Raw genomic sequence first — 25,960 nt, 5'->3', positions numbered from 1 at the left:
ACCATTCTGAGTAAATTCTAGAGACTGTTGTGCGTGAAAATCCCAGGAGATCAGCAGTTACAGAAATACTCAAACCAGCCCATCTGGCACCAGATATCATGCCACGGTCCAAATAACTGACTTCAAATATTTTTCCCCATTTTAATAGTTGATGTGAACATTAATTGAAGCTCCTGACCCATATATGCATGATTTTATGCACTGCACTGCTGCCACATGATTGTCTGATTAGATAATCGCATGGATGTTTGTTGGTGCCAGACGGGCTGGTTTGAGTATTTCTGTAACTGCTGATCTCCAGGGATTTTCACACACAACAGTCTCTAGAATGTACTCAGAATGGTACCAAAGACAAAAAAACATCCAGTGAGTGGCAGTTCTGTGGATGGAAATGCCAGAAATGCCTCTCATGTTGATGAGAGAGGTCAACAGAGAATGGCCAGACTGGTTCGAACTTACAAAGTCTATGGTAACTCAGATAACCCCTCTGTACAATTGTGGTGACAAGAATTGCAGGTTGCTGCTGTTTTGGCGGCACAAGAGGGACCTACACAATATTAGGCAGGTGGTTTTAATGTTGTGGCTGACCAGTGTATATATATTTATACAGTATATATACAGTATATAATGTGGTGGAAGGACCCGCCCCTCCCTCTCGTCATCGTTGTCACGCCTCTTAGGGCTGTCCTTTTGCCAGTCTCACAATGGGAGTGGGCTGGAGAGAGGAGATGTGCAATTTGATAATTTGACACGTGAGACGAATGTGTCATAGTAGCGACACAAAATGACTGGTTGTTTCAGAAATTGTGCTTTTCATATCCCATTTTATGGAACTATCAGTTAGGTTTAGCTGTTGGTTTAGGGTAAGGATGTCTGTTTTGTCCCCCTTTCATTTGAGTTTAGATCAATATTGGTTAGGTTTAGTTTAAAGTTTTAGGTTAGAGAGGTATGTTTTACTCATTAAACATCTATCTAATATTCACCTTAAAACCTCATCTGATTACAACACTATTTCACTCACTTTTGGCACCCCCCAACTGGGAAACTGCACTGAAACGTATAATGATGCATGTAATTTACTTTTGAAAAAACATTGCCAAGGTCATGTTATGTTCGTGAGATCAGGCTAAAGAGTCTAATGAGGTCGTTGTATTTAATCTTTACAAATTAAGTGCAGAATTTCAGTATTTCAGCTTAAGAGTTTTGAACAAACCCAAAACAGAATGTTTTAAGAAAATGTTCATGAGATCAGGCTGAAGATTTGATTGGGGTCAAATATATATATATATATATATACTTAAAATAGAAGTGAATGGTTCCGCCAATCCATAAAGTACATTCTAGAATTTGCATCAAAATACACATTATTTAAATAGTCACAATACATAAACATAATACATGTTAACATGATTTTAGTGTAATAAAATCACTCACTAACCAAATGTGTGTCAAGTTATATCCAAAATAACAACTTTGTAGTCATATCAACTAAAACCTGTAATAGTGGCATTGGATATAATTTGACACAGAGAAGGTTAGTTAACAATTTGATCACACTAAAATCATGTTAGTGTTTAAATTTAAAGAATGACCCCAAACATTTAAAAATAAGATTAATTACTCAAATTAAAAATTTTATTTGCTTTTATGCCATGTTTTCTGACTGTGTCCCTTCTGACCAATCTATTTAAAAAAGTATTAAGAGAAAACACGGCATTTGATATTTATATGTTTATTTCATATTTATAATGACATATTAATGCATATAATGAAAATCATTTTTATACCAGGAAAATCACAATTGTGTTAACAAACAATACTTTGTGCTGTTTGAAGTATCATTTTGTGGCATTAAGTAGTATATTTTTAGTCTTGTAAGAATGGGCAAATTAATTCACTGTATATTTAGGTAAATTATGACATTTATTATGTTTGGGTTAAATTTTGACCCAAGTCAAAACAAACAGGTTTTACCTATTTATTTGCAAAAAAAAAAAAAACACAACAGAGTCTCAAGTATCTACAGATACTAATGTTCACTGATACCCAATGTTCAGTCCTTGTCTGTGCTACTGTGCACATAATGTACAGAATGTTTATAAATGTATGTTTATTGCATTTGAAAGCAATGCCTTTTGATTCATGGTCGTAAAAAATAGTGTTTATTAGTGTAGGCCTACTGTGTTTGTAAACAAATTATGTTGTTTTCACATAACCAGTTTTCTTCCTTCATATTAGGAAAAACTATAATAATAATAATAATAATAATAATAATAATAAGCTATAATAACCAAGTTACTTTTTCAAATGAGCTAGTTTTACATTAAATTGAATTTATTTACTGATAAATACAATTGAAAACCTCTCCCTTTCCAATCAACATGATCATACGGGAAGTCAACATGTTGCTCCCAAATATTCCAGCACCCTGATATCGACCTCATTCTGCCGAGTTACTGGCAATCACCATCCTCCATCAGGCATCTTTGCATCAATTCAAATGTGGATACCTTTTTCTGTGGCACTGCTGATAGTGTGTTTCATGCCAAGCAAAAATTCAGAATAGTCTCTTGCACAATGTTTAGAATGTACAGACCATTTGTAAATGTATGTTTACTGCATTTGAAAGCAATGCCATTTCAGTCATGGTTGTAGGAAAAATAGAGTAATGTGTTAATAAACACATTATTATGTTGTTGTTGTTTTACAAATATTAGTTTTCTTCCTATATTTTAGGAAAAGCTGTTGATATAAAGCTTTCACAATTAGTCAAAAAGAGGTTTTCAGAGGCAGGGTTGGGAGGGTTACTTTTGAAATGTATTTCACTACAGATTACAGAATACATGCTGTAAAATGTAATGTAATTGTATTGTATTCCGTTAGATTACACAAGGTCAGTAAAGTATTCTAAAAACTTTGGATTACTTCTTCAGCACTGGTAGATTTTTTCACTTGTTTTGACTATAAAAACTCTGCCAGTACAGTAAGACAAAATACACATTAAAAATACATTCTCTGAAAAATCTAAATATCTTATGCAGTGTTTTTTCTAAAACAAGATAAATCAAATTGATCTTGTTTTAAGGAATTTTAGATATTTTTACAGGAAATCAATACAAAAATTATTATCAAGAATATGATTTTTGCCCTAATATCAAAGATCTTACTAGAAAAAAAGAAATTATGATCCAACGTGAATTTTCTTGATAAAAAAAATATGATCGTGCCTGGTAACATGTGCATGTAAAATGGCTAGAAATAGCATTTTATCTTAGCATAAAGCTGACAATTTACACAAGGTTTATTTCTATTTCTTCTGCTCCAAACTTACTTCAAACTTACTCCTCTGTCTGCTCGTATGAATGTAACACATCATAAGAAAGTGTTTCACCGCTGTTCAAATGCACTTTGGATCGCATCATTTATATGTATAAATGTTTTCCATCTGAAAGGACTAAATATTAAATGAAACAAATGACAATAAAATGCAAAGTAATCTCTTCAGTAATCAAAATACTTTTTGAATGTAACTGTATTTTAATTACCAATGATTTCAATTGTAACTGTAGTGGAATACAGTTACTTATATTCTGTATTTTAAATACGTAATCCCGTTACATGCATTCAGTTACTCCCCAACTCTGTTCAGAGGCGTGAAACACTGAAAGGGGACCAAAAGCTCCAATAGATAAAAACTCATGTTAGGGCATAAAGGTGAGGGATACTTTTGTAATAAGTTCACAATGTCATGGGAGAGAGTCAGGAAAAAAAAAAAAAAAAGGTAAAACAGTAGAGAAAAATAAAGCTGAAAAATTTTTCCAGGTTGCCAACCATAAAAAAGGTTGGGGTCAAAATAATCCCAAATATCACTGATGTGGTCAAAATGTGTACAGGGATTTTGAAAACTCTGAAACATGTGAAGTACATATTTATGTGTTCTTTTAATAAATTTAAGAAAAGTTAGAAAGATTCAAGTTTTTCAAAAAAGTTTGGCATATATTTAAGAGATGGCAGAGTTGCTGCGGGGTCAGTTTGACCCCAAACATTACAGGAGGGTCTAATGTTTACTTCTTGTGGCTAGACTTTTGAAACTGGACTGGCACCATTCACTTCCACTGTAAGTGTCTTACTTTAACATCTTTTATATATATACAGTACATATATAAATGAGGAGCGAGTCTGATTGTTTTTTTTTTTTTTTTTTGTGGTTCACAACATTATGCAACAAATGCTTTTGACTGAGCTTAACTTGTATTGAACCTGGATCATTCTGACTGTATACAATTTAAATCTATATATATATATTTTTTTTACAATGTTAAATATAAAAAAAAAAAAATATTCTTAATGTAACTTAATATTCAAAAGGTCAAAATCATTAAATAATTAGAAAAGATTTATGGGGGTGTGAGTGAAGTAACAGGTTGCAGACATCTTTATATTCATTAAACCTCTCTATGCATTTAGTTTCCCCCGCTGTCTTCTCTAATTTGCTTTTGGACTTATTTATGCCAAATTTGCATGTAAATAACATATTTCTCACTGTATCACTCCTCTGAGCTTGTCAGTTGATGCTGAATGACTTGAAGTTGTGATGTGTGTGTGAAAAACTAAGAGTAGTGCCCCTGCTGAGAGTCTAATGAGCGTCTGGGAAGGCCGTTTACTCTGTTTACATTCCACTCATTTCTGTAAAATACTTCATGAAGCTATTATCAAAATGAGACAGAAAGATGTTCACCAACTAGCTGTGGAAGTTGGTGCAATTTCTTCCAAACAGTCTTTAGGACCCAGCCGGAACTAAGTGCACCAATCTCATTTAAAAATCTCTTTGTGCGTAGTGCAATTGTTTGCTATTGTAATGTTAATTCAATTGTTAATTAGTATCACCTTCCATTCCATTAGTTATTAATGGAGTGATTCAGGGTTTTTTTTTTTTCCTCTTTTAAAAATCTCTATCCTTTCCCACATCATTTTTTATTTTATTTATTTTTTTATTTTTAAATTTTTTTATGCACAGATATTAGTCAATGAACCAATATGATATTTGTGCACTCTTTCTGTACTCATCTGATTCACTGTTCGCTCTAGATATGATGCAGATTGAGGAAACAGCTTTTTAAGTTGATAGAGTATCAGTGCCTTTAACCAAATCTTTGATGGATCCTTCTTCAAATTGTAGAGACATGCGTAATATTAATTTAGACACTGACACTGTTTGGAGCTGGATTATCTGTCTGAAAACAATATTTTTATTTATTTATTTATTTTTATTCTGCTAAAACTACACACTTCTTTAAGTTAATAGTCGCTACTTGTATTAAGTCACTCCTCAACAGTGAGTTAAGACTATGATGACAATTCTTAGAAAAATGTTGTTCTCAATGCCTTCTTAAAAATTTCCTATAATTATTCTTCACTCAGTCAACTTTAGAGACATTGTTGTCTCTAAGACTCGCACAGCAAGCCAGAAAATATGAGAAGCCTGCTCTGTCATGTAGCCTGAGGGCAGAAATTCAGCAAAAAGTGATTGAAGCAAAAAAAAAAAAAAAAAACGAGAAGAGAGAGAGAGAGAGAGAGAGAGAGAGAGACAGAATGACATACTGTGAAGATAGAATTAGGTCAGATTCATTTACCTGCAGGCTAACAGCAAATCAGATCCTCAGTGTTAAAATCAAAGAAACTTATTATAAGCCTGCTGAAATGTGGAGTCAAGGACTAAATACATCTCAAGGAATCAAAGTATTATCCTCCCTTTCTTTCTGAAAGTTTCAATTACATTATAATGTTCCAGAAACTTATGATGAGTTTAAATAGCATACTAAATACTCTACTCTTTTTTTTTTTTTTCACTGTGTATCTTCTTGACTCTATCTTTAGTTATAATTATAACATTTTGTTCAATTAGTTCACCCAAACATTTGAATTCTCTCATTTAGGTATGTAGGTCCTTACAATGCACATAAATGTTGACCAGAACTTTGAAGCTCAAAAAAAAAAAAAAAAAAAAGCATATAAATGCAGCACAAAAGTAATCCATACAACTTCACTGGTTAAATCCATGTCTTCTGAAGCAATATAATTGGTTTGGGTGATAACCAGATCAACATTTAAGTCATTTTTTTACCATAAATCTCCACCTTCACTTCCACATTCTTCTACTTTTTTTTTTTTTTTTTTTTTTTTTTTTTGCCGATTCACATTCTTTGTGCATATCGCAACCTACAGTTCTGGGCTTCTAAAATATGGAGATTTATAGTAGTGTACCAAGCAAAACAGTTTTGTTTTGGGTTTTGTTTACATTGAAATATAGCATATTGATGGCTTTAACAGAAGCATATATGCCATTTGATAACCTCGGAGCTCACGGATGGTCTATCTTAAAATGTTTATAAGCAACTGTCAATAATCAATTCCCCTATGAAAAAAAAAAAAAAAAGAGATTATTACTTCCGGAACCAGACTATTGTGCTCTATTGATTTAAACAGAGCTTGGCGTTAGCATGTTGCTAACTACCAACGTGATACTCTAAGTACAATAATACATAGCATACACAAAAATGGGCAAATATAGTGAATTTGTAATTATTTTAATAAATAGTCTACATTTATAATCTACATATATCTGGTTTTCTCCATCATATTAAATTAATTAATTCATGCTTGTTATTGAATTCATATCCACAAAGTAATACATGCTATGCTTCCTTAGATAACTAAGGTGGCTTAGTTCTGCTGCAGACCTTCTGGAACAGCTTTCACATCTGGAGCACACTTGTGATGCTTTAAAATGCTGTCTAGGTTGTGGAACCGAGCTTCTATCTTTATGTTCTTCACTGACTGACAAATTTTAACATGTTTTGTCTTTATCTCTACCTTAGTTACACACTGACCTTGATAAAGGAGATAGCGGCGTGAAGTACACTCTGTCGGGTGAGGGGGCCGGCACCATCTTCACCATTGACCAGACCACTGGGGACATACATGCTTTACGCAGTCTGGACCGCGAGGAGAAGCCTTACTACACCCTACGAGCACAAGCTGTGGATATTGACACCAACCGGCCACTGGAACCAGAGTCAGAGTTTGTCATCAAGGTGCAGGACATCAACGACAATGAGCCAAAGTTCCTGGAAGGCCCCTACACCGCTAGTGTACCAGAGATGTCACCTGTGGGTAAGAACTAGGACTGGGTATCACTAACCACCTCACGATAGGTCATGACTCAGTATACCGTGAAGCATCGCAATATCCTAATTTGATTGTGATGAGCAAAACTTGTGAGAGAGACCCATTACGAAGGATTGCATCTTCGGCTTCAGTTTCAGACTCCTAGCGACTCATGGAAGTGGTTCTGACCACAATGAGAAATGGCCATCTCAGAGTTTGTGCATATTTAGTCAACCTGCTTCTTAATTATTGAAATGTTGGAGATTATATGAATATACAAATACTGTATATACAAAATAAAAAAATAAACTAAAATAAACATATCATTACGACATCATATATGATTGTTTCGGCACAGCCCTAGTTAGAACCCTACTGAGATGTTTGCTTCAGGCGGAGTATAAGTACAGCAAAGAACCAGAACTTGCTTGGCTAGGTACCATAAAAGGTGGTGTAGAAAACAGAGAGAAGTTGAATTTGAAAGATGTGAAGAAGGGCTTAATCACATGGCACAGTCGTCATCTATAATGATTAAAAATGCAATCTCAGGATGATGTTTGGGCTATTTTTGGTCAAATTAACTAATAATACATCCAAAAAGCACTGCTGCTGCTCATTATAGAGTAGTTGCCTTCTAAAGCATCTGAATGGTAGTCACTGTTTCTAGTCACTCTCCAAGGTCCTGAAACTGCAGATTGCAGCCTACACTACCAGTCAAAAGTCTAGACATGCGTGATCAAATGTATGTTTCTCATGATCTTAAAAAAACTAATTGGTCTAAAGGCTTAAGGTACTGTACATGGGCCTTAAATTTAGCTTTTGGTTCTGGTCACAAAGTGAATCAATATTGAAAAATACATTTTATAATTATTTTATTTATTTATTTATTTATTTTTTAAGAATATAGATGGATCAGCAAAAATTAAACACTTATATTTAAATTAAAAATTTACTTAAATTAAATAAACGTTTATCAGATTGATGTTTGCCACAGGTTCCAAAAGGCAGTTAGCTAATGTTTGCTGTGTTTTGCGAGCCAACAACCTTCTGTGTAATGTCATATTTGCTAGATAGTCTACTCTACTTGTATTTCATTTTTCGAGTTTAGATGGTAAGCTGGACGTGCCTTGAGTGCAGTTGTCCAAATCGTAGCAACTGCGACGCTAACGTTAACTTAACATAAATCAGGTCTGAATTGGAAGGTCAGCCAGCAAAAATGATTGTATCCCCTGAGTGTTATGTAGAGCATTTTTTTAAACATTTATTTAATGCATCTAACAGCCTGTTTTCCAATCACACTAATTACCTCTGGAGTTTGCATCAGGGCAGAACAAATAACTTACGCTAGAGAGAGGTGGTGGCTCTCGTTCAGCCATGATCCCACATTGGTACTATATCACATTCCAAATGTGAACTGTGAGCTATGTTGTGATTGGTCAAGAAGGAGTTTGATTACTTACAGTCTCGATTGCTCTTTCTGAGTGCCCCAGATGTCTTTGTCAAAATTACCCAAATCTGAATATAAAACCTGAATCAGTGTATTAAAAAATTGAATCTGAATTTAACTGGTGGAATTTGTGCCACGTACATTCGGATTTTTAAGTTTGATGTAATTCAAGTTCAAAACTGCAAATTCAAGTTCAAGTAAACATGTTCACATTCAAGTCCCCATTTATTTATTTCCACTCTTTTTATTGGGGGCCTTTAGACACTGCAACAAGAGGACTTTTTTACCCCAAATACTATACTATCACTAATCAGACAGTTATTGATAAACTTTTGATTTACATAAAATTGCAACATTTTAAAAGTTATTAAATGTAAGATATTATGTCCTCAAAAACAACTTTTAGACACTGCATGTGATGACCCCATGGATCAGGAAATCTTTGTTGTGCATAGTTACATACAGGTGTTTAGGAAAGTCTTGAGGTGTTTTTTGTTGCTATTTAGTGTTTTGATAGATTATAAAATCAAGTGCCTTTTAGCCCCATTCTACCCTATGCTTAAATGCTTGAAATTTGGTTGAAAGAATGCACAGAATGTGCAGAGCTGTAATCTCGACAAAGGGTGGCTACTTTGAAGAAGAAATTGTTTAAGATAGTTTTGATTTGTTGCTTTTTGGTCACATACTTCCATTTGTATGATTCCATAATTTTGATGACTTTACTATTATTCCAAACCTTTGACTGGTAGTGCAGTTTAGTGTACTGGATCCTGTTTCATGACATATAAGTGCATCCATTTTATTTGTGGTGCTTTCCAAGAAACAGGGTAACCAAACAATAAAGTCTAAAGGTGACAGGTTATTTGCACAGCAAAGGAAGCAAGAGGTTATAAATCCCCTTCATATTACTCACGTTATGGGGTTTGCCAAATATCCATTGGCAGAGGAGAGCTAATCCAGCCATTACTTAATGCCATCAGATAATAGCAGTGTATGAGCTCCAAATCCCCACCAAACTGGATTATACAGCCCTAGTAGGATTTCACATGATAGATTCCTTGATTGTATTACCAATCATGTCACCAAGGCATCTGCTCTCACGCTGTGCTCTGCTTGATGATAGCAGGTAGCAGGAACTTATTTTGTTACTGTCTCTATCTGGTTCTCTAAAAAATCTCATCTCCAAAGCTGGCCAAAATTTTTATTGATTTCCACCCAGCCTAATCCAATCACCATAACTACTTGCAGATCAATGTAGTGCTATCAGCTTACACACATTGCACAGCTTGTTAAAGTCATAATGGCTTCCATTATTCAGACAAATATTCTTTATCACAGTGTCGAATATGATAGTAGACAATGCATCTAACCCTGAGGTCACTATGTAACATGACGCTACATTCCTGCAAACCTGGTGATCAATGAATTGCTGGGTAGAGTTTGTGTGTTGCATAATGTTGAACTGGATACTGGATTTAAAATCAAAAGGGAAGACAAGACTACAGAAGGATTTTCTGAGTAAACTTTCTGGAACCATGCCATAACTCTACTGCAATAGCTTCCAAAAACCTAAAAAAGAATCTAAAACTCATTCTGATCTCCATATTGTTTGCTAGAATCCAATTTAATTTAACTCTGGTTTATGTGTACAGCACTTTTAACAATGGTAATTCTGACAAAGCTGCATTATAAACTGTGGGACCCAGGCATGCAATAGCAATGCAAAGACATTTTCAGAAAAGCAGGTAACAGTATTTGCAATCATATGTAGTCCCAGCACTCAACAGATGTCCAGTCTTAAAAATTAACTTAAATTAAAATATTTTTAGGCTTCAGAATGTTACAATGCTTTAGGAAAAGCATCACTTCATGAAGCTGTTAATGCGTCTGTACTGTAAGTGTCTGATAATAAGTTTGTCACAATATGTTGCAACATTGTTATGCCCATATTGAGTAACTGGCTTACTAAATGTCTACTGAAGTCCAGTCTGGACATTCTGAGAACGCACACCAAATGTGACCAAATCCCACTAATAGGGGACACTATAACTACAATGTCCTCATAAACATTTCATGAAGAAAGGTGAAATTCACTACATTAAGATGACAAATGTATTCTGTTCTGCCAAATTTGGAAACAAACGCTGTATTTATGACATGACACAACCAAACTGAGACGTTACAAAAGTGTCCACCTGGCACAGGTGTACATTGGCGTGTCCTTAGAAAAGCCTTTTTAATAAATCTGTCTCGGGCCTATTGACGAATTCAATTGCAAAACAAATTGCTGAGGACTGTAGGCCAATGATAGGCTTATATATCAACTCAGCAATAAAAGAAACGTCTCTTTTTCAGGACACTGTATTTTAAATATAATTTTGTAAAAATCCAAATAACTTTACAGATCTTTATTGTAAAAGGTTTAAACAAAATTTTTTCCATGCTTGTTCAATGAACCATAAACAATTAATGAACATGCACCTGTGGAACGGTTGTTAAGACACTGACAGCTTACAGACAGTAGGCAATTAAGGTCACAGTTATAAAAACTTCAAAAGAAAGATGCCCAGGGTCCTGTTCATCTGCCTGAACATGCCTTAGGCATGCTGCATGGAGGCATGAGGACTGCAGATGTGGCCAGGGAAATAAATTGCAATGTCCGTACTGTGAGACACCTAAGACAGCACTACAGGGAGACAGGAAGGACAGTTGATCGTCATCGCAGTGGCAGACCACGTGTAACAACACCTGCACAGGATCGGTACATCCGAATATTACACCTGCGGGACAGGTACAGGATGGCAACAACAACTGCCTTTCACCAGGACTTACACCAGGAACGCACTATCCCTCCATCAGTGCTCAGACTGTCCGCAATAGGCTGAGAGAGGCTGGACAGAGGGTTTGTAGGCCTGTTGTAAGGCAGGTCCTTACCAGACATCACCGGCAACAATGTCGCCTATGGGCACAAACCCACCTTCGCTGGACCAGACAGGACTGGCAAAAAGTGCTCTTCACTGACGAATCGTGGTTTTGTCTCACCACGGGTGATGGTCGGACTCATGTTTATCATCGAAGAAATGAGCATTACACCGAGGCCTGTACTCTGGAGCGGGATCGATTTGGAGGTGGAGGGTCCGTCATGGTCTGGGGCGGTGTGTCACAGCATCATCGGACTGAGCTTGTTGTCATTACAGGCAATCTCAACGCTGTGCGTTACAGGGAAGACATCCTCCTCCCTCATGTGGTACCCTTCCTGCAGGCTCATCCTGACATGACCCTCCAGCATGACAATGCCACCAGCCATACTGCTCGTTCTGTGTGTGATTTCCTGCAAGACAGGAATGTCAGTGTTCTGTCATGACCAGCGAAGAGCCCGGATCTCAATCCCATTGAGTACGTCTGGGACCTGTTGGATCGGAGGGTGAGGGCTAGGGCCATTCCCCCCAGAAATGTCTGGGGACTTGCAAGTGCCTTGGTGGAAGAGTTGGGTAACATCTCACAGCAAGAACTGGCAAACCTGGTGCAGTCCATGAGGAGGAGATGAACTGCAGTACTTAATGCAGCTGGTGGGCACACCAGATACTGACTGTTACTTTTGATTTTGACCCCCCTTTGTTCAGGGACACATTATTCCATTTCTATTAGTCACATGTCTGTGAAACTTATTCAGTTTATGTCTTAGTTGTTTAATCTTTTTATGTCCATACAAATATTTACACATGTTGAGTTTGCTGAAAATAAAAGCAGTTGAAAGTGAGAGGACATTTCTTTTTTTGCTGAGTTTATATATATGTGTATATATTATTTGAGGGTCTTTTCTGGAATACATTTATTCATACGATTAATTGTGATTTATTTGATTAATTCATCTGTATGTGAAGTAATTATTTTGATAAAATATTATTATCAATTGCAGCCCTAATAACTTTACTATTTGTAGTACTACACTTTAATGTTGAGTAGTTTTTTATAGCATGTAATTAAGTTAGTCAATTCAAGTGACGTCCTGTGGTTGCAGAGAGTGCAGTGAAATGTTATCACACTAAAAAGGAAGTTAAGGTGTCAGTGGCAGCTAGCCATCTTCACTTTGACTCTAATTAAAACAGGAAACTTCCTGAACACTTTTAATATGCCCCTTTGGGGGAAGGAAAGAGTGGAGAGAGACAGACAGATAAACAAATAAAAGACAGTGGAAAAGACAGAAAGAGTGAGAAAGTTTGGAAGGAATAAATATAGATATGGAGAATTATTTTGTTTGTTTGTTAGTGATTTAACACTATTCCTTCTTCCAAGGCTATTTGCATGGCAATATTTTCATGTAAAACAAACTAAAATACAATATAAGGTATAGTGATTAAAAACCAAAGGTTTTCAAAAATAAATCAGTCATTCAGCTGAATAAAACAATGTCCTCAAAGAATTAAAACCAGGACAGTCCAATAAAATATGCTTCAAAGACCTTCGCCTGATATTGATAACTTATTTCTAAGCTTGGAGTGTCCTTTTTGGCCAGCAGTTGTAAATTATCTTGTCCCAGTGATTACTGAAGTGGAAAATGAATCTTTTTCCAACCACACTGTTGTTTTGTGTAGTTTATTTATAATGTATTGAGTCAATTCAGTTTGTATAGGTGAATTAAATGGAGACATTTAATTATGGAATAAAATGGACCTGTCTAGACTAAAGTCCTGCCAGGTTATTACCATAATGCACATGTATCATTTCTGAATAATCCACATGATGTCTTAACATTCTGATGAAAGAAAAAAAAAATGAATTGAAGGACTGTAAATTTACATCGTATGAAAGCTGAGATTGTAAAATTGAAAATTACAGGAGCAAAATCACTTTTGGTACAACATATTGTGATTTTTCCTGATTCACATATTCTTCATTCTGTTAAAGTGTTTGTTCACCTGTACGTTATAATGTCATTTCAAATCTGAATGACCTTTTTTCCCCATATGGAACACAAAAGGAGGTTCTTACAGGAAGCTTACATTCTTGACAAACACAGTCCCCACTTACTTTTAATTATATGATAATGCAATTCATTCTTTAAAAAAAATAAAGAAAGTCAAACGATTTTGAAACAACATAAGGGTTAGAAAATAATGACTTTTTGAGTGAACTACTTCTTGAAGAAAGTACATAGGTTCTTTAAGACAAAACCCAAACCACAATTTGAATGAAAATCCAGAGTGTACTGTTTCTGATGAGAACAGAAACTTAAAGGCCCTCAGAGCCATGGAGTAATTGTACAGATTTTAAATCAAGGCTGTTTCCCAATGGAAGTTCTTTTCAACTAGCAGATGCAATTACCTTTGATTGCTCGCTTCTTGCTCTGTGCACATACCCACATACACACACACACACACACACACACCAATGCACTTTTGCGCTGTCCTCTTCCACATCGGTGAAAGGCATGATTTTGAAAGCTACATAGCTCCACTCATATGTGACCTTTTAACCCAGACTGCTCTCGTGAAAGGAGGTCAAATGTTTTGTCTACTAAAGTCAATGTATGCTATCTGAATGGCCAAACTGCCACTCCAAGTGGCTGAAGCTGGAACTACAGTTATGTTACACTGCACAAACCATAACAGTACTGAGACAAAAACAGCTTTCTTTGTATTACTGCTTTGACACAGCACGGGCAACTTTTAGGGCATGAACATTCACTGCATGGTGGCACTTATCCGGATTCAGCAAATTGGGTCTGAATATGTGTGGCAAAACATTCTGAACTAATATGCCGATTTATCTGAGTGATCATGTTGCTCAACCACAGCCACATTAAAAGACATGTAACCCAATGACAAAGCATGAAAACGTAAAGGAAAAGTTCAACCAGAAATTTAAATTCTTTCATCACCTCATGCCATCCCAGATATGTATGACTTTTTTTCTTCTGCTGAACACAAACAAAGATTTTTAGAAGGTAGGTCCATCCAATGCAAGTCAACAGTGTCCAAAACTTTGAAGCTCAAAAGCATATAAAGGCATCATAAAAGTATTCTATACTACTCCAGTGGTTAAATCCAAACCTTAAGTGATATGATACTATAAATCTCAACTTTCAAACAATCCTCCTAAGCGCTCTTCTTTTGTTTTAGGCAATTTGCATTCTCTGTGCATATCGCCACCTACCAGGCAGGGAGGAGAATTTATTGCAAAAAAGGACTTACATATTGATTAATACTGACCCCCAGGTGTCAGTGTAAGTACAAGTAGGGCTGGACGATATGGCGGCAAACATATCTTGATATTTTTCAGCCTATTGACGATATTTGATATATATCTTATACATCTTGATAATTATGTAGCCTATTTGTTCTGAAATGGCTCAAAAGTGTTTTTTGTTTTGTTTTGTTTTTTATCAGAGAAACCATCATTTCATCCAAACAGCCACTGCAGACAAGTATATTCAATATTTTAAAGGCATTGAATACAAATCTATTTAAAAATAATAAAGGCATGTTATCCCACAGTTTTCCACTTAATAAGCACAAGGGAATATGACATTTTCATTTATATGAACTTTTAGATTTTAATGTATATTTTATATACACAATGATACATATTGATAAAATAATAATAGTAATCATAAATAAAAAAATAAAAAATTGCCTTCATTTATTTTACTAAAATAGTTTTTGTGACTGAACAAATTTTATTAAAACTGCTCCTTAACTTTTTTGGAACCCAGTTGAATAATGCATATTACTAAATTATAACTCAGTTTTATTATTATAATATGATACTGAATTATGATTATTATTTTGAGGATTAAATGTGTTGTATATAGAAGTAATATACTGTATTCCTGTCCTATTTACTTTACCTTAACCTGGAGCTTCTATTATGACACTGAAAGTGCAGTGTGTAGATTACAGTGTTCCACCTCTGGTAAAACACTGACATCTCCTCCTTTTCTGTTATACTGTGCTGTATTTGTAGATATCTGTAATAATTTGTAGTAGTTACTAATGTTTGGAATTGTGTGAATGCTTGAACATGCAGTACCTATATTTCACAATGCATGTGAACTGCTCTGAAAGCACTAAAAGCATGAGCCCATGAGAACCACACATGCACAGAACAGCACGTCACCCAAGCTGACACAGACCATGTTTATCTCTCTTCAACCTCAACTTTTTGCAGTTTCATAATCACATATGACCATATCGCCATTGTAATGTTATTTTGATTAATTGTGCAGCCTGGAAGAATCGTGAAATTAGTCTGCCAATGCGCTTTTTATGAAACTTAATAGCCAAATCAAGGCACATTAAAATCATCGTGATACTCATGATATTGCTTAATTTTATATAGTCAGCAAAATTATTGCGATTATTTCATCAATATGTGATATATCGCCCAGCCCTAAGTCGAAGATGACATAAACATTAAAATTGAATGAGTGCAGTTACAGATATAATGAAGAATACGGTGCACTTATAAACCAGTCTATTCACAATTTGCTATCTGAGATCATGAGTAGTTTTTATTTGGCTGTGCGAGATAGGAGGGCTTTTTTTTTTTTTTTTTTTTTTTTTTTTATGCATTTATTTATTTATTTATTTATTTTTGTCATTGCCTTTCAGATCAAGGAAAAGGCAGTCTCAAAATGAATTACCCTGATATGTCATCCTTTGGGGGAGTGACATGAAAAGGGCTTCAGTGCAGGGTAGGGTGTGTAGTTTATTACACTCAACACAAAATTGTATGTCAGACTTCCAGGGACATACTCATGATTTTGCATCTAGCCATTCAAAGCTTTTCTTCTTCCTCTTGTTAAAGGGAAATTTACCTAAAAAAACAACAACAACAAAAAAAAAAAAACATTATTTAATCACCCTGTTGCCCCACACCCATGTGATTTTCTTCTGTGGAACACAAAAGGGAAATTTTTAAAAAGTGTTCACAGGGTTTATTTGCCATAATGTAATAGTGAATAGTGATTTTGGTCTGTCAAGCTTGAAAAAAGACCAAAAAAACACCACAAAACCACAGTGAAATGAATCAATGTAACATGCTTTATATTCTTCATGCTTTTAAGTTTTATGAAGCGATACATTTACCAAACGCCACCAAACATGTGACATGACATCGTGACTTTTGGTCACAAGACAGTAGTGAGCTGTGATGTTATCGATGTAGCCAACAGATTTGATTTAAGCGTTTTATTTATTATTTGATTTTATTTGAGAATGAATAACAACTTACATTTCTTACAGTTACAGTACTCATACTTTTGTATTGCTTCATTGGAATATAATCTGTGAATCATATTGATAATTTTACTGTGGTTTTATGGTGTTTTTGGTCCTTCTTTGAACTTGAAAGACTGGAGTTGCTACTGTCATTATGGAAAATAAACCCTATGAAGACTTTTAACATTCACATTTTGTGATCTATAAAAAAAAAAAAAAAAGAAAAAAAAAAGAAAAAAGTTGCATGGGTTTGGAAAAACATTAGGGTTAATAAATAATGACATCATTTTACTTTTGGTTGAACTGTTTATTTAAATAATTTCAACAATGAAAACTCACAAACCCATTTAATCCCAGAAATGAGCAGCTGTATTTTACTCATGCATTTTACTGTACTTTATTAAATAAAAGTCCAATAAAACAAACTTCATGTATTTTCTAAAATAAATCAATAATAATAATAATATTAAAATAATAATAATAGTAATTGTTTAAAAAAACTAAAAGTTAGTAAAAACTAAGTTAGTGAAAGTAGTGCTTTATTAATAAGCACAATTTCTATTGGTGCAAAACTACAGAGTCAAAATTGCTCAGTAGATCAGTAGCATTTGTGGTTAAAAATACAGTCTCTCTTGCATTTATTTTAAATACTATTTGCGGTAAAATACTCCTTTCAAACCTTTCGAACTCAAAAGCGATTTTGGTCGCAAATGTATCAGATGGGATGAAAAAATAAATAAATAAAAAAAAAAAAAAAAAAAAAACAATCACAGTTTTCTTTGTGCTTAAAGGGATAATTCACCTAAAACTTCTGAAAATATTTATAAATATTTAATTATATGAAAATAATTCTGATATCATTTACTCAACTTCATGTTGCGTCTTTCTTTCTATCATGGAACACAAAAACATCATAAAAGTAACATATAAGTGTCATCAAAGTAGTGTGCTCCTGTATGTGTGTGTCTGCTAAAGCCATATGATAGCTTAGTGTGAGGAACAGACCACAATTTAAGTAATTATTCACTTATTAGAAGCTGAAGCTCTGAAATGGACTTCAAAAGTCATATGGACTATAATAAATGGCATATCAAACTACAGCGGAAGGGATGATTTTCAGTGAATAGCAACTTGTAATTTCAGTCTGCTCCTCACAAAGCTATTGCATGGCTTTAGTCGAGTGAAAAAAAAAGTCATATGGACTAATTTTATGATGTGTTTTATAAAAACTGTAACACACTGCCTCTTGTGGCTTATAGCTTTAATAAAGACATGACAAAACACTCCCAATCAATGATGTTGTTAGCCATGCTAATATTCAACACAGTATTTCCAGTAATATAATCTGACGTGGTGTGAGCTGCGAGGCGATCGTCTGTGTTCCGTGGCTGCTATGGGTCCTTGAATAACGTATAACATGCGAGGAAGGGCAGCTGGTGGAGTTTCTGGTGCCCCCCCCTAGGGTAAGATTGTGCCCCCCAAGGAAGTTTGTGCTCTACACAGACTGCACAATATGCGTATAGGGAGTGGCGGTACTGAGTATATCCACTGGAAGCAGATTGCATTCATCTTCATGACAGCTTTCTTCTCTCAGACATGATCACATTTTGTTTGTGGGATTAAAGCTTTGATCTGGTTCACCCAGTGACTAAAGCCATCACTAGCCATCTGTTAGCAACAGGGCACTATGCTAATAAAGAAGGCAGGCACAATGCGGACAATGGGCCGATTAGACTTGTATGTTGATAAATAACCAAAGCCTGTTGTGAATGCTTGTACCATTCATTTCTATTGGATGAAGCACAAAAGTTCACTTACGTTAACTTAAATCAAGTTTACTAATGACATGAACATTATACATACAGTTTATAAAGCAAATGTTGTTCAAAATTGGTTAAATCATAACTTCTTTATTATATACTGTATATATATATATATATATATATATATATATAAATGAATCAACCTCCCATTAATGGCTCCATGCATTGAATGATTAAGTCGTTTTACTATAAGCACCACTCAGATGAATTATAAACAGATCCCTTTTGTGCAGTAGTGTAGTCTAGCGCATACACAAGCATATGCCGTGTGCCCACCTATCTTTCAAAGGATTTTGTGTATGCTTACCTAAAATGAGTGATGATAGGTATGGCCGCAAGAACAATGAGTACCGGTGTTGTGTCGAAGTCTGTTCTCCGGTTAGTGTTCCCCGTAGCACCGTTAAACATTAAACATAGGTGGAACAGACTTCGACAAAGGGGAAACATAGGGGGACAGACTTCAACAAAGGGTAAACAAACATCGACAAAGGGGAAACATGGGGGAACAGACTTCGACAAAGGGGAAACGTAGGGGGAACAGACTTCGACACAATCCCGTATGTTTCCCCGGTTAGTGATCCCCGTATTACCGTTAAACATAGGGGTAACAGACTTGGACACTAACCTAAGGGGAAACACAGGGGGAACAGACTTCGAGAGCACCGTTAAAAATTAAACAGGGGGAACAGACTGTTCCCCCTATGTTTAATGTTTAACGGCAATAAGGGGAACACTAACTGGGGAAACATGGGGGAACAGACTTCGACACAGCACTGGGCTACAGACTACAACTAAATGGTCACATTTTGCGACCGTTTTCCCCACCGGTGCGACTAAGTTTTGTTACAGGTTGCACTGGTGCGACTACAATGTTGGCCAACTCTCCCTCTTTCTCTCTCTACGTTTTTATGCTGTCGTTTTCTGTTAAGCAATATCAAATGGCAAATGCATCAAATGTGGAACGAAACAGCGCTATCCGCTACCTGGACCAATTATCAGCACAGCTTAATGGACAGAGCAGCGCGATCACAGAACAGGGTCGGTTTGTGCAGCTTTCCGTAAAGTATCACTTTCAGTTGGGACGTAAAGTTCAAACTAAGGGTCTAGTAACTACTAGTTAGTTTGTAACTAAGTCAGTACCTAATTTGGTTGCACCACCTGTTCTTAAGGCAAGACTCAGCTAGTAGGTCGTAAGCTGTCCATAAATGAATGCGTAGTCGCATAGTATGACGTTTACCTTTATTGATCCAATAAGCAGCCTTTAAATGTGTACACAGAAGTGTTAACAAGCCCTGCATTTTAGTTTTATCTTGTTACGGTTGATGTTCAAACCTTGTTTGCTCACGTAACTGTCAGCTGTAATAAATTATATTCCCATTGAAATATGACACGTAATAAAATTTGATTTAATAAATAGTATATTTAGTATATGTAGTATATGTAAATAACATTATTCAGGAACTGTGTCTAAAATTAAGTAAATAATTAATAAATAATACAACAGGCTGGAAAAAAATGACATTTATTCATTTTAATATCATATACATTCTGTATGTGATAAAACTTGACACCGGGCGACATACCCCATGCACCGTTATATCAGTTTAATGCTGAAGAGCTGCTAAGAAGCACTTTTTATTATTATTATAATTTTTTATTTTTTATTTTACATGACATTCTCTCTCGTAAATGTAAACGAGTGTAAATATCAACATCATCATTTGTCTAAAGGATTATAGTCTTTCACACAAAACATGAGTTAATTGATGTCATTAAATCAGTCTGATTTTTTATTCCAACCTCTTATTCCAAATATTTATTTTACACACAGGTTTACGTCCTACCTTAGTTTAATGGTGCAACACTCAAATATTTAGTAGTGTGTAAATTGTGACTTAGTGCCCATTTACGCCACAACTAGGATAAGTTGTAACTTTCGTATGGCTGGTGCAACCAGCCTGCGGAGAGTCAATCATTACAACGTTTACTTGCCGAACCGGCCTCGAGCTCTCAACACACACCACTGATCATTACAGTGCTGCCTGCAAGAACTAGTGAAGCTCAGAGCGAGTCACGGAAAACATTTGAATTCGGCATAGAATTATCAAAAACCTATATGAAAACCCTCGGTGAGTAAAATAGTTTTAAACCACATATAACGGCCCGACATTCAAAACAGTGGGCTATTGACAAGATGAACAGGAACACAGATGTAAAGGCTGTCGCCCGTCAGCCTTTTGAGGTCTCGCTCTGCCATCACTATAACAAGACACAGGTGTTAGAGATAATGACAGCCCAGGTGACAAGCCTTACCACTCTCTCTCTCCCACAGACAGATACACGACCATGCCCCCATCCCCAGAGTTTCATATACTGTTTACAGTATATGAAAATACCATATGGTTTTCTGTTGTATACAGTACACCATGCCAGCAAGAAACTTTCTTCCCTGACACACATTTTTTTTATTTATTTTTTTTTTTTTTTATAAAAAATATGCATTGTTTACAGTACACATTTATATAAGCTCACAGTATGCTCACCTCTTCTACACCACTGCATTGGATCCTTCAAGACCCCTACTAGAACCACCTTTAGAAATGAGGTTGTGATTCATATACATTATGTTTAAGAAGCTGGTAGGAAGCTTGGAAATTTGGAATAATATTCAGTGGGATCCAAATTTGCAAGACCACTAGTAAAGATGCATTTCAGAATTAATATTAGTATATGGTATATCTCCCCTTTGCTTTGATTACAACATGCACTAGAGGTGGCATGGACGCCGCAAGTTTATGCAAAACCTGATGATCCATGTTATTGCAGCATGATTTGAGAATGTTCAAAAGAGCATTTTGTGTGCTTTTATGGAAGCAAGCAAGGAAATATGACCTTTTGTACAAAGGGGTTTAGGGGTTTATTCGATTACAATTCAAAGAGTTACAATTCAATGACAAAACGATTTTCTATATATCATTGGCAATGAGCAACAGAAAAAGAAATAGAGAGTGCAAGAGGAGAGAAAGGCATTAAGAAGAAGAAAACAAAAAAATAATTAGAAAATAAAAACCTTGCCCTTTCTGAGCAACTCTGAGCAAAAAACAGGTGCAAGCCCATCTTTCATGTTGTTTTTTGACGTGTTATCTCAAATAAACTCTCCCATTGCTATTTTCTTGAGTTTGTGGATGAATTTCAGGATTGTAGTTTCAGTCAGGGATGATGGTCGTGTAGTTGATAAATTCAGTCTGCGATCAGTTCTGTAGTGTGCGCTTAGTACATATTGGGGTCTAACCATTTGTTTCTAGCATCCCACTCATCCCACTGGTGATTCACAATTTTTGTGAATCGATTCAAAATAACTGGAGTGAGACATGCGATGCATCAGAGAATTGATTTTCTCTCCCATCTCTATTTAACATGCCACAAATTCGCACATATTTAATTAGAGGCCAAGAAATAGTCCAGAGTCTTAAGTATTTCTTCTTCACTTAATTTCATTTGTTATATTATTGCAAAACACTTCTTTGAAACAACTTATACTCCATAAATTCTTCTGTACTCATGCTGTTCAACATACTGTATATATGAGTAATTTCTTCTGTCTGTTTTGTAGGTACGTATGTGATGAAGGTGACCGCTACAGATGCAGATGACCCCACATACGGCAATAGTGCGCGTGTGGTGTACAGCATACTACACGGACAGCCATACTTCTCCGTCGACCCCAAGACAGGTAAACCACTCCTGAAGGTTATATTGCAAATATACAGATTAAGCTTGTTAAGTACACATGTTTCAACAATCACATTTATTGACCCAATTAGACAAATAAGCTCTGCGGTTTGATTAGCTAATAATGTGGATAGCCTGTAAAATGGATTTGTAATAAGAGTCAACTCTGAACTCTAATGCATTTTGAATAGTGGAAAAGCAATGGACATTCCATCAGCTAAAGAGGCCCGAAAACATCTATAATTACATAATCAGGTGCAACATTTCAGAACCTAATATCCACCTAGCTGAAAATAAAGTAAACTCACTTTAAGCGAATGGATTCTCTGGTGTTTATATGGCTCAGAGAATAGTAGCATCACCAAAAGCTGCAGCAAATAAATAGTCTTTTATTTTATTTATTTTTTGCCAGTGAATATTTTTTTCTACTTTAAATGGGCTTACTCTACATTCAGTGGAGTGTAATATTCAATATGCAAAAGTACACAGTACAAATCACAGACCTACAGTATGAGAGTATTGGAACACGTGCAAGCATTGCACAAATATGAAGCATAGCAAATAAGGAATACATGAATACAAATATAATATCCTGATATCAGCGAACCCTGGGGGGCTCAGAGGGTGACGCTGTGTAGCTGAACATATCAAATAACTGGTAAGAAGAAAGAAAGAAAAACTGGTTTTCATACCAGGCCATATCAAACAAATTTCTGAACACAAACTGACTGTAAACAAAGCAGAGAGACAAGAGAAACAAAGGCACAGGGGGGTTAAATGCATAAAGGAATCAAGACTGAGAGTGAGTAAAAGAAAACAGACCCACGAAACACACATCTAAAAAGGAAAAGTTCACTCAAAACATGTATTGGTATTGAGCCTTTAACACAGGCTCAGAGAATCACACGTGACATCCCTTTTACAGTTCATCTGAAAACAGTACAGTATTTTATGAAGTTCTGTGACCTTCTTAACCTTTTCATGAGTAAGGTCTAAATTCCCCTGCAGCGCCCCCTGGAGTGAGTTATTTTTGCGCATGACAATGCACAGCCAGTAGAGGTGGGCAAAGTGTAGGAGTATTTTTATCTATTTATTTTATTTAAATTTTTGATTTCTCATCATAAAAAACAAAAACAAAAATACTGTATATAATATAGTAAATGTGAACAAATGGGTTATGTCTGCTATACTGTATTTGTTTAATTTTTTTGTTTTTTTTTTTTTTAGATCAAATGAACAAATGAACAAATAATATCTGCTGTCCGGTTTGCCTATATGCACTTTTTACTTCACAGAAATTGTGTGTATGTGTGTGTGTGTGTGTGTGTGTGTGTGTGTGTGACAAGCACTAATGTAAACACACTTGGCTGCGTGCATCAGATAATCACACTCGATCAGCATGTTTTCACTGCGAGTATATGAGTTTTAAACTGTTATTGTTGTGCTTTTGTGATAGTTTGGCTGAAACAAACGTATTATATGCCTGAAAAGACTGTTTGAGTTGTTGTTTGTGTGAATGAAAACTGCATCTGCACCTAATAAGTAGACGTGGCTGCGTGCATGGGAAGATCAGATATGATGGCTGTGCATATAAAAGCTGTGAACTGTTATCGTGGTACTTTGGTGACAATTGGGCTGTTTTTTACATAAAATAAACATATTATGTGCTTGAAAAGACTCTTTGAGTAGCTGTTTGTTTGACGAATGACAACCGCTTCTAATGAAAACAAATGGCAGCACGTATCAGAAGATGACATTTGATGTATTGACTGTGCATATAAGAGCTGTAAACTTTGTATTGTGGTGCTTTTGTGAGAGTTTGGCTGAAACAAACATATTATGTGCTTGAAAAGACTCTTTGAGTAGCTGTTTGTTTGATGAATGACAACCGCTACTAATGTAAACAAATGGCAGCAAGCATCGGAAGAAGATTGCGTTTGATGTATTGACTGTGCATAGAAGAGCTGTAAACTTTTTATTGTGGTACTTTGGTGATAAGTTGGATGTATGTATATAAAATTAACTTATCCTGTGGTTTAAAAGACTGTACAAGTAACTGAGCGAATATAAATTACAGACACTTGACCAGCGCAGCCTGTGTCAGTGCAAAAGCCGATTTGAATCTGGCAGCTTGTAACGTAACTGGCTGTTGCAGAAACACATATATGTGACGCTGCTCAGGCAGATTTCCTCATTTATTCTGGTGAGTGTGAATATCGCGCCAAACGCGTGATTGAATGCCGTGCTGCAACAGCTGGCTGATCAAATCACAGACACAGAACAACAATACCTGGACTCAGTTAAAATTATTCTTGGGGATTTTAACAAAGCAAACCTCACATGTGAACTGCCCAAATACAAACAGCACAGGTTCATCTTCTTCCAACCTACAGACAGAAATTAAAATCTGCTAAGCCTGTAGTAAGGACTGTAAGAGATGGACCAACGAAGCAGAGCTGGAACTACAAGCCTGTTTTGACTGCACTGATTGGACTGTCTTTAAGGCTGTAGCCACAGACCTGGACGAGCTCACATATACTGTTACATCATATATCAGTTTCTGTGAGGATATGTGCATTCCTACTAGGACTTATTTAACATTTAACAATGACAAACCATGGTTTACAGCGGAACTCAGGCAGCTTCATCAGGGCAAAGAGGATGCTTACAGAGTTGGGGATAAAGTTGTAGGGCTTTACTGGTTGTTTAGATCAGTGTTACTATCAGACATTATTAATAATTATTTCTTTAGTTATTAATTAATAATTAAATTAATTAATTGAATCTAACTCATTAAAACCTCATATGGGGCTCCAGTAAATGTAGTGCGCTAAGTTTAGGAGCGGGTTTGGTTATTAGCAAGAATTAATAATTATCAAAGACAATTATTAATTATTAAAATCAATAGAACATTGATGAGAATCAATGTTAGCTTTTTCTAATCCTTTAAATCAACAATTATCAAAGATAGTGGTTAATTGTTAACATCGATGAAACATTAATTAAAATTAACACTAGCTTATTGATCAAATTCAACAATCATCAAAGATGATTATCAATTATCAAAAATCTATAGAATAAGGATTAACACTGACGAGGCACCACCCTGGAATCAGGGACTAATAACCAGATAGTATAACAGTCTCAATATTAGATTGTTTTCTTAGGAAAATCGACATCCGAAGAATACAGGCGTATGCAAAACAAACCAAAACACTTCTCTTTGTAATATAAACAAAGTTTATTGATGCAGTAATATCAATTAATAATTAATACAATGCAGTCAATAAACTTCCGATTTACAACTACAAACTAAACAGTGATATGATTAGATATGGAAACTAAAATAATCCTATAACACATAAGGTGTGTGTGTGTGTATGTGTGTGTGTGTGTGTGTGTGTGTGTGTGTGTGTGTGGTTAGTACGAGAGAGAGAGAGAATTAAGTGATGGCCCCAAAGCCGATTTCGCGATCATGGGAGAGAAAGCAGCTGTTAGTTTATCACTTAGACAGTGGACGGCTCGTAAACCATTCCGTGTTCTTTGATTCTTTAATGGATAAACTCAGT

The 25,960-nt window shown here is 35.5% G+C and overlaps 1 protein-coding gene across 1 annotated transcript in view; it reads left to right on the top strand.

The window, feature by feature from the left end:
- The window catches only part of LOC127427319 (cadherin-12-like), a 250,633-nt gene that overhangs the window by 129,354 nt on the left and 95,319 nt on the right, over nt 1–25,960 (top strand). Inside the window, exons 3-4 of the mRNA XM_051674865.1 lie at nt 6,879–7,173; nt 22,273–22,392. Of these exons, the coding sequence (XP_051530825.1) occupies nt 6,879–7,173; nt 22,273–22,392 (415 nt within the window). The remainder of the gene's footprint in view (nt 1–6,878; nt 7,174–22,272; nt 22,393–25,960) is intronic.

Source organism: Myxocyprinus asiaticus, chromosome 36, assembly GCF_019703515.2.
Source record: "Myxocyprinus asiaticus isolate MX2 ecotype Aquarium Trade chromosome 36, UBuf_Myxa_2, whole genome shotgun sequence".
NCBI classification, from domain to species: Eukaryota; Metazoa; Chordata; class Actinopteri; order Cypriniformes; family Catostomidae; genus Myxocyprinus; species Myxocyprinus asiaticus.
Note: the sequence above shows the minus strand (reverse complement) of the source record. Positions and strands in the feature narration are given on the sequence as shown.